Source organism: Muscardinus avellanarius (genome assembly GCF_963383645.1).
Source record: "Muscardinus avellanarius genome assembly, chromosome: 11".
In the NCBI taxonomy this organism is placed as follows: Eukaryota; Metazoa; Chordata; class Mammalia; order Rodentia; family Gliridae; genus Muscardinus; species Muscardinus avellanarius.
In genome coordinates, this window is record NC_137797.1 from 10,269,655 (window position 1) to 10,282,772 (window position 13,118).

General features: G+C 56.4%; 1 protein-coding gene across 1 annotated transcript in view; it reads right to left on the reverse strand.

Moving 5' to 3' along the window:
* Positions 1-3,714: 3,714 nt before the first annotated feature.
* GTPBP1 (GTP binding protein 1) overlaps positions 3,715-13,118 on the reverse strand; it is a gene marked incomplete at both ends in the record, with an annotated part of 28,005 nt that continues 18,601 nt past the window's right edge. The window contains 8 exons of the mRNA XM_080705983.1: positions 3,715-3,807; positions 4,444-4,632; positions 6,196-6,374; positions 6,941-7,076; positions 7,743-7,925; positions 8,040-8,184; positions 9,717-9,831; positions 10,625-10,748. Of these exons, the coding sequence (XP_080562109.1) occupies positions 3,715-3,807; positions 4,444-4,632; positions 6,196-6,374; positions 6,941-7,076; positions 7,743-7,925; positions 8,040-8,184; positions 9,717-9,831; positions 10,625-10,748 (1,164 nt within the window). The remainder of the gene's footprint in view (positions 3,808-4,443; positions 4,633-6,195; positions 6,375-6,940; positions 7,077-7,742; positions 7,926-8,039; positions 8,185-9,716; positions 9,832-10,624; positions 10,749-13,118) is intronic.

Consider the following 13,118-nt stretch of genomic DNA (forward strand, 5'->3'; position numbering starts at 1 on the left):
CCCAGGTAGGAGGCGCCTGGCAGAGGCTCATGCTCTTGCCATGACCTAGGGAGCCCAGGCCCACGGCCCCTGAGGGGCTTCTCTGGAGGCCCAGATCTGTCCCAGGTAGAGGTAGGCCATGGGCCTGCAGGGGCAGGGTCCTGCTAGCCTCTCCGGGCTGCTGCCTGTGCCGCCTGTGGCGCTCCCCTGTGCCGGGACAGCCACTGCTTTATCTCTGATGGCAGGCAAGGGCCCGCTCTGCACCGCTCCTGCTAGGGCCTGCCTGTGCCCCTGAGCAAGCCTCCCACACTACCCAGGTGCAGGGGACCCAGGCCTGTCTTGGGGCCAGTAGCATCTGGGGGCAGCTAGAAGGAAGGGGGAGCGGGAGACTTCTGGGCTTTCCTGGTCCAGTGCTGATGACCACGACAGTGCCATTCAGGGCTGTCTGCCCTGAGGAGGGTGGGCTTCTAGACCCACAGACCCTGCTGTATTATGTACATATTTTTCCAGGTCTGTTTTTTAACTGAAAAGCTAAGGGCTTGGTTCCTGGCCCCGTTCTGTGGGGCCCTGGGTGGCGCTCAGTTCCTTGGCCTGCCGGCGTGGTAGGCTGGGCACTCGGCCGCAGGCTCGGGTGAGGCGGCGGCGCCGCACGGCTGCCGAGACCAGGCTCGTCTGCGCTCTCCTGTCACAAATGCTGCACTGCTGGTTCTTAGTTTTTTATCTTCAGATTCTAACTTATGCCTATGCAAAAAATAAAAAAACGCCAGGATCCACGGGACGTGCGTTTCATCTGGCTGCCGCGCGGGAAAATGAGGGAACAAACTCAGCCAAACCAAAGTCCCAGAGACTTGGTCCTCAAGTTTAGAAAACCAGGGCTTTTGGCTAAAACCCAGTTGTGATGGGGTTGGGACCCGAGGCAAGGCCCACCCAGTGTTTCTGAGATCAAGGGCTGGCAGGAGAAGGAGATAAGATGTCGTGGGTACCACACAGAGGAGTCTCTTCCTGTTTGGGTGTCACTGAGCAGAGGCAGAATGTCACATGCTTAGCTGCTGACCACGTCCACCCTGAGTGGTCCACAGGACCTGGACCTGTGGCTGGGATGGATGGACAAGGGGATAGGCCCCTGACAAGCCAGGATCTCCCCACTCAGGAGGAATCCTGACCTTCCTGGAAAGCAGCTCCCCGGATTCAGCCCAGGGACAACTCCCCAGCAGGACCCTGATGCCTCTCACTGACCACGGCACCTCGGCCAGAGCCAAGGAAATAAAGGCAGGAACTTGGTCGGTAGGGAGTGCACGGGGCAGCCAATGCCAGCAGAGGTGGTGGTTCCAAGTCTAGGGCCCGCGTGCCCGGCTTCTCAGCACACCCGGCTCTGGGAGGAAAACTTCTGGAACAGCCTAAGTAATGAGCGCCTGGGGCTTCCACGCACCCTCAGGCCAGGGCCCCATCGGGCACAACCCTCACCCCATCTTCTGACACTGCAGCTTCACCCAAACGCTCCCTGCAGACAGGGACACATTCCTGCTTATCTCTCGCTCTGCTGGAGCCTATCTCCGAAGCAGGATCTGGCCACCTCCATCCCCATCCGGATGTAAAGATGCCACAAACACCACTGCACACACGGGAGGGCCAGGCCTTGTATGTGCACGTTAACAGCTTTATTCTGTACCTACTTCAAACAGGCTGGTGTTTTGTTTCAAATGGGTATTATAGGAGGGCTGAGACCAGCAAAGGCCTTTGTAGTCCCTGTTGACAGTAAAACACTGAATTCAGTCAGCTCCCTGCTGGCAGGTGGCAGCCTGGGGACCAGAACCAGCCTTCTCAGTGTCTGAGGGCAAAGGCCAGGGTGTCTAGAGCTCCTGAACAAAACAAAAAAAATGGTTTTGGTGACCATCACTGCTTAGGGCCAAAGAGTTCAAACAAAATGAACCCCGCCCGTAGCGAGATCCTGTGGAGACCTCACAGCCCTGCCCGGCCTCCATCCCATTAGGAAGGCGCCAGCCTGAGGCAAGGAGCCACAGGCTGGGACAGCCGCAGGGCAAGGGCCTGGGCAGGGGTCAACACCTGCTGGCGATGCCCACGCCCTCGCCTCAGCAGTGCCTGCCTCTGAGTGTCCAAGGCCACAGAGCCACACGCAGCGCCTCCGGCTCACGGAACCGCACGACCATGCCGCAGGCTCTGCTTCCTGCGGTTGACGAGGAAGCGGAGGTTCCAGGCTGGGAGCCTGTCCTCTGTCACCCAGCGGTCACAGCCTTGCCTGCCTGCTGGGCGCCGCCAGGCACCGAAGCAGGCAGAGCCAGTGTCCTGTGGCAGCACCTCCACCGGGAGGGACTGTGCAGGGAACATGACACTGTCAGCTTGGAACAAACTTTTATTGTGAATGCTGGTCTGGCCAGTCCATGGCCACCGGGCAGTGGTAACTAGACAGTTGGAAGGAGGGGAGGACAGGAGAGGGCTGAGGACTGGAAGATGAGGCTGAAGGACCCAGCCAGCTGGGTGCGTGCCTGGCTGAAGGAGCACCTCTCCCGCTGGCCACCCAAACAGAGCTGTGGTGCGGCGCTAGGCCCGCCCGGACGGGCGGGTGCCACCATCTCTGGTGGCCCGCTCAGCTCCACCCGCACCAGGCAGCGAAGCTTTTCAAGGACTGAACACTGTCCTGGGCTTGGAGGGGACCTTTTCACTGCCTCACCTCCCCCACTGTACCCCACCCGGGGCCTTCAAATCTGGGGCGCAAGCCGTTCACCGCTGTGCTCCCGTAGCAGCGATGTTGGAGCACATGGTGAGGAGGGCGGGCCTCCAGGAGCACCCCGCTCCCACCCATAGAAGTGCTAGAAACAGGATCCTGAGCAGGCCCCTGCCAGGCCGCACAAAGCCAAAGTCCAAGCAGGAGGCGGCTGCTGGGCAAGAAACAAGCCTCCAGGCTGGGCCAGGCGGCAGAAGCCAGGAGTAGCCAGGGCCAGCCCAGGCAGGCAGGGATTGTCTCCAAAGGGAAGCCACCTGGTGTCTCTGGGCCTTGGAGGCCAGAGCCAGAGCGGGGCGAGGCCCACCGCTGCCACGCCCTCCACAATCACAGGCGCAAGAGAGCTTTTGGCATTACCTGTTTGGGCCTTAAGGGGAAAAGGAGGGAGAGAGAAAAGGGAAAGCCACTCTCCCTATTCAAGTCCCCAAGTCCTACACGGGGGCTGCCTGCTCCCACGGCAGAAGGTGACGTAGAATCCCAAAAGCTCCTGGGCCAGCCTGTGGAAAGGCCTCCAGTGTCAAGAGCAGCCGCAGGACGGGGAAGGCCGGCGCCTTCAGCTCCAGACGCCTACAGGCTCCGAGGGTCTCCCCGAGAGAGACAGACGGAAGGGCAGGTGGCCAGCTCCTCGAGGCTGATGGCCAGCCATGGAAGAGAAAAGGAGACTGGCAGGCTGCACTCCTGCACCTCACACTCACACACACCACACTCAATAGAGACAGAGAAATATAATAAAAAGAATAAAAACTAAGGGTCAGATGTACAAAAGACGTGAGGGTGGAGGAGGCAGGAAGAGGGCAGGAGATGGTCAGTCCTCTGGAAATCGGGCCGCCTTCCCCAGCTTATAAATTACACCCCCCTGGAAAATGGGGGTGGGACAATGGGGCAGCTCCAGCTGGGGCCTGGGGCGGGCAGGTGGCGCCAGAGCTGCTCTGCCCAGCTGGTGGGCGGTGGCCAGAGTAAGAATCCCTGGGTGGTGGGGACGGGCCCGGGGTGATTCAGCAGCCGCTGGCAGGAGTCACACAGGCCCCCTGGGACTTCACCTTGTGGCGCTGGCCCCCTCGTCGCCGGCCCCCACTGCTGGGCTTGGGCTGAAAGAGAAAGGAGGAGGGTGAGAAGCACTGGCCCCTCAGGAGCAGGCGCGCAGTGGGCAAGCAGGGCCATCCTCGCCCCAGCCTGGCCAGGAGCTTGGGAGGCGGCCTCACGTAGCCTCGCCTGCAGGGAGGGAGCCGGCCAGAGGAACACGAAGCCTAACAGGATGGATGAGACCGCTGACCAGAGGGGCTAAGGAGGAAGCAGAAGAAAGGCTCACTGGGGGAGAATGGGAGAGTATGCGCATGTGAACCAACAGGTCGGGAGGGGAGAGGCAGCAGGCACAGTGCAGACCACAAGGCCGCCGCCCTCACTCCAGGCCAGGACACCCAGAGCCTCGAAGGCAGCAGCCACGAAGCGGGGCTCCAGCACACGCACCTGCTCAAAATAATGGCTGCTCTTGCCACGAACAGGAAAAGTGATGTTTCCTGTTCTATTTCCTTAAGACCAAATTCTAGTCCGGACAAATTAAACTGATCTTAGGTGGGTCAAACCCCTTAGCTTGAGAAGCACAGAGTTAGAACTGGGCGCCTGTGTGGCGGGCAGGCTGGCCACACCTTCCATGCTTGGGCTCTCCTGGGGCCACACCCAGCAATCCGCCACACCCCTTCCTGCCACGAGGGCCCCAAGCTCACCTGTGACTGAAGGCTGCTGGCTGCTGAGGGCTGTGGGGCCCCTACAGAGGAAGTTTCCTCTCCAGGCGAGGGCGCCCCCCCTGCGGGCCCGCCTTCCTCTCGCTTGGGCAGGGGGCCCTTCTTTGTGGACTGCATCTTAATCTGCTGAGGCTTGGAGTTCATGGGGGAGTTGTTGGTGGTCTGGAGGAGCTGTGGGGGCCGGGGTGTGGGGGGTAGGGAGGCATCAGCTCAGCATCCTTCCCCATCCCGGTCCCCACCCTGGCCTAGCTGGTCCTGAGCAAACGGGTGACAGGAAGACCATGCCAGGAGGTATGTGTGGGTGTCCGCATCCCCACCAGGGCCAGGACTGCTGCAGCCCCGGGGCCTGTCCTCTCGCCTCCTGCCTGTGTTCCCAGAAAGCTCCTGGCCCCAGCTGCCGCTCCCACAGAAAAATCTCTGAACCTCTCTACCACCTTGCCTTTGATGCGGCTCCTCAGCCAGACCTAGCCTGCCCATGCTGCCACAGACACCAGGAGAGTGCCTCATCAGTCACCTCCTCTGTAGGAAATCTTAAAAGCTACCACTCAGAATCGATAGACTCAGAAGCTTCCCTTAGGCTGGGCATGGTGGTACATGCTAGTAATCCTAGTATTTGGGAGGCTGAGACATAAGAATTGCAGGGTTGAGGACAGCCTCAGCAAGTTGATGAAGACTCATCAACCTAGTAAGACCCTGTTTCAAAATAAAAATAAAATAGGGCCAGGAGTGCTGGCATGCGCTTGCAATCCCAGCATTTGGGAGGCTGAGAAAGGAGAATCTCAGTTGGCTGACAGCCTCATCTACTATTTAGTGAGGCCCTTTGCAAATCAGTGAGACCCTGTTTCAAAATAAAGAATAAAAAATAGGGCTGGGGGTGTAGCTCAGAGGGAGAATGCCCTGGGTTTCATCCCTAGCACCACAATAAATAAATAAAAATAGGGCAAGGGGTGTGGCTTGGAGGTAGAATCCCCTGGATTCTATCCCCAGTACCACACAACACAAAGGAGCTTCCCTTGTGGCCCAACTTCAATCTCAAGAACAGCAAGGCCTCTGAGTCCCGGGGACACTGCGGTCTGTGCTCTAGCCAGTCGCGGAGGCAAGTGGGCCTGGAGGACAGGAAGCCAGAGCCCCATGGTGGCCTGAGGAAGCCCTTCAGGAAGAAGGGCCAGCCTCCAGCCAGTTCCAAGCTCTCGGACATGAAGCTCTCTTCCTCTGTCTGGAGCAGGGGTCAAAACCTCCATCTCATGCCCTACACCAGGCCATCGGCGGCGTCTGTAGAAGGCAAAAGGTGGGTTCCAGGATGCAGGAACAGCTCAAGCCACAGGGAACCTGTGCCTACACCTGGGATCTGTGCTGCCCAGCGCTCACTGCAGAGCCCTCTTGGGCATGGCTCTAGCCAGGCCGCAGACCGGCCTCAGAGCCTGACCCTGGCTAGGCCCTGCCCAGACACTGCCCCACTGTTTCCTATGGAGAGACACCAGGCCCCAGACCCAGCCGCTCTCCTCCAAGGTCACCATCAGAGCCCAGGATGGGAGGCGGGGACACCTCTTGGGGGAGTGGGCACTGAAGCCACACCTCAGTGCTGGCCCAGCTCGCCAGGGCAGGGCTGTGCCTCGGCCCTGGGAGCGAGGGCAACTCCCGGGGTTCTCCAGAGGAGCTGGCGGTGCTCACAGCTGCTAGGCTGGAGTGGCCAGTGGTACTTCCTGGGGCAGGCGAGGTCTGCCTCCGCCATACCTTGGTGATGGTGCCGACAGCCTTGGTACGGCCTTCCCGGAACACCAGCCGCTGGTCTATGTGGAGGTACTCAGGGGTCTTAATGAAGCGGAAGTGGACAGTGGCCTTGTCCCCAGTGCGCAGGCAGTCCTTGTCCATGCTCAGAATGGTGGCTGTCTGCCTGATGCTCCCACAGTGCACTGCCAAGGGAGCCGGGAGGTCAGGACAGGCTTGGGGTACTCTGTGGCCTCAGGATGAGGGGAGGCAGCAAGTAAAAGCATGAAATACACTTGAATTACAGCACGGGGGGTGCTTAAGTCTAGGGCAAAAGACCTCTGGGAGGCACGCGCGCAGGGCAAGCTGGAGGCCTGCTCCTGGACCGTTCCTGCCTCGCACTTCCCAGCCTCTCCCGCCCCGGGCTCTGCAGACGGGGCCTGGCTCCTAGGACTGCAGGGCAGTTGTGTGCATGCGCCTCCTGGACTGTACGCTCCAGGAGGTTTGGGCCTTTGTTCCCAAGGCCTTGGCAACACCACTGTTTGCCCTGCGTGGTCCTTGAGAACAGGTCTGGGTCTCAGAGCCCCCAGTGAGCATCTGCAGGAGCCAAGAAAACAGGGGAGCTCCTATTAGAACTGAGGGGATGGCTTCAGTAAGCAGGACAGAGACATTTGTGGCTGTAACTGGAACAATGGGCCTTGGCTCACTGGAGCACCCTTTGGGGGGAGCTAGATCAGGGACCTCCTGGACTGGCAGGGCCCTGGACACCTACCCATGGCCTGGTAACGTGGGCTAATTGTGGTCGGGTGGTGGAGGACCAGAATCTCGGCCTCAAATTCCCAGGAGGCTTGGGGATTCAAGCGTGGGGAAACCATCACCATGCCCTTCCGGATGGATGAGCGCTTGATCTGAAAGAAAGGGGGATCTCAGACTCAGGGACAGCGAGGCCTTCTGCTCTCAGCCGCTGGTCCAGGAGAACTAGGAGTCTTCCTAGTCACAGGGACGGCACCTGCCCCCATCCCTCACCACCTTGCAGGGTGGACCACAGGCAGGCTCAGTGCCATGTGGACACTAAACACCACCGTTGGGGCTGGCAGAGGCTTTATGTAGAAACTGGCATTCCAGCTGCCGGGCCTTGAAGGACAGGCAAGGAGAAAAGGCAGGCAAGCATTCAGGAGGAAGGTGTGAGCTCCCCACGAGAGGACAGACTGCCATGTTTCCTGATTAATCTGGTTAAGAAGCAGGTAGGGAACCCCAGAGTCAGCACTTACCCCAAACTCAGGAGCCAGAAGACTGAATGGGAAGAGGATATGCACAGGGACATGCCTATCTGTCCTCACAGGGGCTCAGGGCAGTTGCTCAGCACCAGGAGGAGAGCGCGGCAGGAAGGCCTGGCTGAGAGCCCTGGTGCCAACTTTACTAGCTGGGTGTCTGGGCAAGCCACTGGGCGCTGAGCCTCAGTTGCCTTCTCTGTACACGAGGCTGGTCGTCTGCCTTGCAGAGCATCTCCAGGGCTGGAGACGGGGAGAGGTGCCAGCTGGAGCCTCGTACGGGGTCGACTGGCACACGCTCACCTTCTTCAGTGCGAAGGAGGCCGTCTGGCCCCCCCGCACCTCCTTGACGGGCATGCGCTTGCGATGGATCGACTTGACAGCGATGGACAAGAAGTTACCCAGGGGGTCTGGGCCCAGCAGCAGCGTGTCGTTCAGCTTGATGAGACCCCGCAGTGTTGTCCCTGACACCACCGTCCCCACGCCCTGCAGAAGAGAAGGCCCACCTCCTAAGTCCACCCACAGACCCTTCCTCCGCCGCCCCTGTGGGAAGTGCCCGCCAGCCACCCACTCTGCCCAGTCCCATCTGAGTCCACTCACCGGGACAGAGTAGGTGTCGTCAATCTGAAACTCGGCGGGCTCTTCCTCCCTGTAGCTGGTGCGGGGCGACAGGAGGTTGAGGAACATCTTCAGCAGATCCAGGTTCTCCCCTGTAACGTTGGAGATCTGGAATATCGGGCACATCCTGAGTGGAGGGAAGAGAAGGCAGAAGGGAGAGGGGAGCTCAGGTGGCCAGCTCCTGCCCTGCCCACCAGCCTCCCAGGCCTCACCCTCTACCCACCAGCCTGGAAACTGCGCGCCAGTCCTGCCCCCAGGCCTTCTCCGACTCAGCGGCCGCTCAAGCGTTTCCTCCTTCCACTACCGCCCTATTGCGGACCTCGCGCCTGCCTTTCCTTCTTCAAGCACACACATGCTTACTAAAATCCTGAGCCGCCTCTCCACCTAGGCACAGCACAGAGCACCCCTCTCCCAGTACCCTGGCTCTTCACACTCGGGTGTGGGCCGTCCTGTAGTCCTGGCTCCAAGTCCCTACCTCTAGCCACACCACGGGACCACCCCTGCCCAGGAGCTTGGCACTCTCCTGCCCCGTGGGGCACTCACTCGACCCTTCCTCCTCAATCCTGTCTCTCTCCAGGGCTCACACCCTTCTCGCCCTGCAGAGCTCATCTCAAACGCCACTCCTGCTATCACCCCTTCCTGAGTGCGTCCCCCAACTTCTCCTGGAGAGCTTCTGCTGTCTAGTACCCACAAGGACATCTGATTTCCCATTCCAGTCACATAAATGGATTCTCTCCTATTCAGGGTAAATGAAACTCCTTGAGATCAAGAATTACATATTCCCCACGGCCCCTGCATCATTCCAGCGTCTCCACCAGAGGCGGCACCACCAACTTGGGGACTTGGGGCATCTACGGCACAGACGACAGAATGAACGAGCTGGAGCAGGGCTGTCTAAAATGTGCCCCCTCTGCTGCCAACTGCTGGCTCTGACAACAGTGCCAGGCCTGAGGGACTGGCAAGACAGCCAGAGCCAGTCAGACCAAAGCCAGACCAAAGTCCTCCAAGGAGGACACCAAGACCCCAGAGGAGGAAGGAGTTAAGTTTGCTACTGTCGCAGTCTCTCCAGCTGGCTGTGGTGACAACCCCAGCACTGAGAGGCTGAGGCAGGAGGACCGCAGGTTCCAGCAACCCTGTAACTGATCCTCAGCCACCTGGCAAGACCGTTTCAAAACAAAGAATGAAACAGGGACGGAGTCTAGCTCAGAGGCAGAACTTCCTGGGTTCAATCCCCAGTACCATAAAAAAAGCGATGTGGTTCAGTGCAGTGTAATGTAGCTGTGTTCCAGGTTCCGCCCCCAGTTACACACACACGTACACCTTACAAATGGCTGTGTATCTACCACACTAGCTAGGCAAATTATACACATCACTTCAAACACTCTAAAAAGCTAACACTTTTCCGTTTCACAGATAAGGACGCTGACGCTTCGGCTGGGAATTCAACCCCAGCGAGCCCAGCGTCTCAGAATCTGGGCCACACGATCCAGCCTCAGGTCAACACTGACCTGGGGGTACCTTGTGTGAAGACAAGCACCTTCTATTTCCTCGGAATGATGCACCCATGGGATCTCATGGGTGGAGACAGCCACTCCGGGCCCGTCATCACCTCAGCCGGAGCTGGGGTGCCTGCCCGCGAACGTGCCGCCCACCCGTTACCTCTCAGAGCTGAAGTTGGAGGCCGTAACAATCACATCATCCTTGCTCTGCACCAGGACGGGGATCTTCCGGCAGCCTGGCGACTTCAGCAGGCGCTGTAAGAGCTTCAGTGTTTCTTAAGGGGAAGGGAACAGAATGAGGGACATAGCTTTCTCTCTGGCCAGGCTCCCAGGGCTGATACGAGCATAAGACAGACGGACAGATGGGCCAGCGCTCAACGCCACAATGCCTGGAGATGCAGAATCGAGGACTAAGACTTTGGATGGGAACATGCTGCCAGCGTAGAGAACGCAGGTGTGGCTTCTCTAGCCTGCGACTAGGCAGACTTGTCCAGTCTCTAGAAGACCTGTGTCCTGCAGACAGGTGACTCGGGCTCCTGAGGATGACAGTGTCCTTTCCAGAGTGCTTCGCTTCCTGGGAAAAAACTCATCTAACAAAGGCTATCCTGGGCTCTAGAAGTCTGCAGAGGACTTCTAACGAGACAGCACTCCACTTCCCCTCACAATTTGCGACAGGAATGAAGAAGTGCACAAAGGCCTCAACCTGCTGCCCCGTGTGGACACCTGGGTGGTAAAAGGTCATCAGACCCTCTGCCTAACGCCTCCATCGGCGGCGTCCAGCTTCAATGGCAGAGCCACTACCTGCTGCTGGGGTCATCAAAAGAGGAGCCTCACCCACACTTGGAACCAAAAATAACAAGGAGAGGAAAATTCTAGCTGTGCTCTGATCAAGAGCTGAATGGGGGAGGTTAGCAGGAGATTCTGGGCTAATGGAAATTCAGGCCAAGGTGTGAGCACGAGACGAGGAAGCAAAGATTCTAGGCATAAGCCCTGGCAGCAGACCACCACGGAGACACAGGAGGCGACAGTCCCCAGCAGAGACTGCTGCCAGTCAGAGGCTTCACTTACCTTGCAGGATGTTGGCAGGACACATGTCAATCTTGGTGACGACCACAAAGACAGGCACGTTGAGTGCCAACGCCAGGCCCAGGTGCTCCTTGGTCATCCCCACAATGCCAGCGTTGCTGCCCACCTGGCCCCAAACAGAAAGAACTATCAGAACAGGGAGGTAAAGAATGCTGCTGGGTCGGCACAGGATTGGAGACGGCTGTCAATGCAGGCCGGGCCAGACACAGATCACTTTAACCCTGACTCTGTGATATGAGCTATAAAAACCTAAGGAGAGCCGGGTGTGGTGGCACACGCTTGTAATCCCCGCGCTTGGGAGGTGGAGACAGGAGGATCGTGCAGGTTCGAAGCCAGCCACACTGGCTTAAGAGACCCTGTTTAAAAAAAAAAAAAAAAGTGTATATATATATATATATATATATATATATATATATATATATATATATATATATATATCTGGGAGTGTAGCCCAGAGGTAGAAGGGTTTCCAGGAACCCCAGTACCACCAGAAAAAAAAAAAACCAAAGGAGACAGCCAGCAGACGTGGTGGTGCACACTTCTAATCCTAGTACTTGGGAGGTCAAGACAGGAAGATTGAAGGCTTGAGGTCCGCCTCAGCAATTTAGTGAGACCCTGTTTCAAAATAAACAATAAAACAGGGCTGGAGGTATAGCTTGGAGGTAGAAAGCCCCTGGGTTCCATCCCAGTACTAAAAAAATAAATAAATAAAAAAAGTGGGGGAGGCTGGTGGGACATACCTGCAACCTCAGTACTCGGGGGGGGGGGGGGGGGCAAAGCCAGGACTGCAGGCTCAGCAACTTAGCCAGACCCTGTTTCAAAATAAAATGTTTCAAAATAAAAGACACACTAGGGCTGGGGATATGGCTTAGAGGCAGAGTGCTTCTGGGTTCAATCCCCAGTACCACAGGGGTGGTGAGATGAGGGTGTAGCTCAGAGGTAGGATCACTACCGAGCCCTGGGTTCAATGTCTAGTACTGAGAGGAAAGGAAGAAAGAAAGGCAAGTAGTACTGGATCAGTGCTTCAGAAAGCAACTAATGTAAGCCATCTGTGAGATGGTATGAATAGAGACTAGACACTGAAGGACATTGTGGAGTTATTCTTTTTCTTGGCTGTGATAACAGTAGGAGACTGTCCTTACTTTTAGAGGCTGTGTGCTAAGGTATCTGGGGTTGAAGAGGCACAGTGTCCATAAACTGACTCAATCAAAAAGAGAAAAAGAATCTGGGTGTGGAAGAGCACACCTATAATCCTAGTACTTGGGAGGCTGAGACAGGAGGATTGAAGGTTTGAGGAAAGCCTCAGCAATTTAGCAAAGCCCTTAGCAACTTAGTGAGACCCGTTTCAAAATAAAATAAATAAAATAAAATAAATTTTAAAATGGGGGTGTAGTGCAGAGGTAGGATGCCCCTGGATTCAATCCTTAGTATGAAAAAAAATAAAAGGAAAAGCATATATACACATATGCATCCACTACATTAAGTATCACTGAATCTAAATTCTGGGTTAGCTGGGCATGGTGGCACTCTTGTCATCCCAGTATTTGGGAGACTGAGATGGGAGGATCGTGGTTCGAGGACAACCTCAGCTACTATTTAGTGAGGCCCTTTGCAAATCACTGAGACTCTGTTTCAAAATAAAGAATAAAAAGCCGGGCATGGTATCACATGGCTTGCAATCCCAACATTCAAAAGGCTGAGACAAGAGGATCGTTGTTCGAGGCCAGCCTCAGCTACTTAGTGAGGCCCTCCGGAACTTAGTGAGACCTTGTTTCAAAATAAATAATAAAATATAGGGCTGAGGTTGTAGCTCTGAGGTTAAATGCCCCTTGGTTCCACCCCTAGTACCACAAAAAAAAAAAAAAAAAAAAAAAAAAAAAGAATAAAATACAGGGCCAGGTGTGGTGGTGGTGGACACTTGTAATCCCAGCATTCGGGAGGCAGAGACAGGAGGATCGCGGTTCGTGACCAGCCTTAGCTACTACTTCGTGAGGCCCTTCACAACTCAGTGAGACTCTGTTTCAAACATAAAAAGGACTAGAAAATAGGGCTGGGGGTGTAGCTCAGAGGTATAATGCTCCTGGGTTCCATCCCCAGTACTTAAAAAAAAAAAAATCGGGCTGGCAGGGGTGTAGCTTAGAGGTAGAATGCACCTGGGTTCCATCCCCAGTACTGGAAAAAAAAAAGGTGATTTAATGATATTCATTACAGTATGCTTTCAACTTTCATGCTTGCCTCAAATTATAGGGAGAGAACATATCCACATCGGCTGGTAGGCCTACAAAGTGTACCTGGTGGGGACACAGAAACCAGAAACACTGGTTGCCTCTGGTAGGAAACTGGAGAGAAGTGGACAAAAGACTTTTCACTCTAAGTTCTTTTTCTTTGATGCCTTTTTTTTTGGGGGGGGGTGGCACTGGAAATGGAACCTAGGGGCATTCTGCCTCTTAGCTATACCACTATCTCTATTTTATTT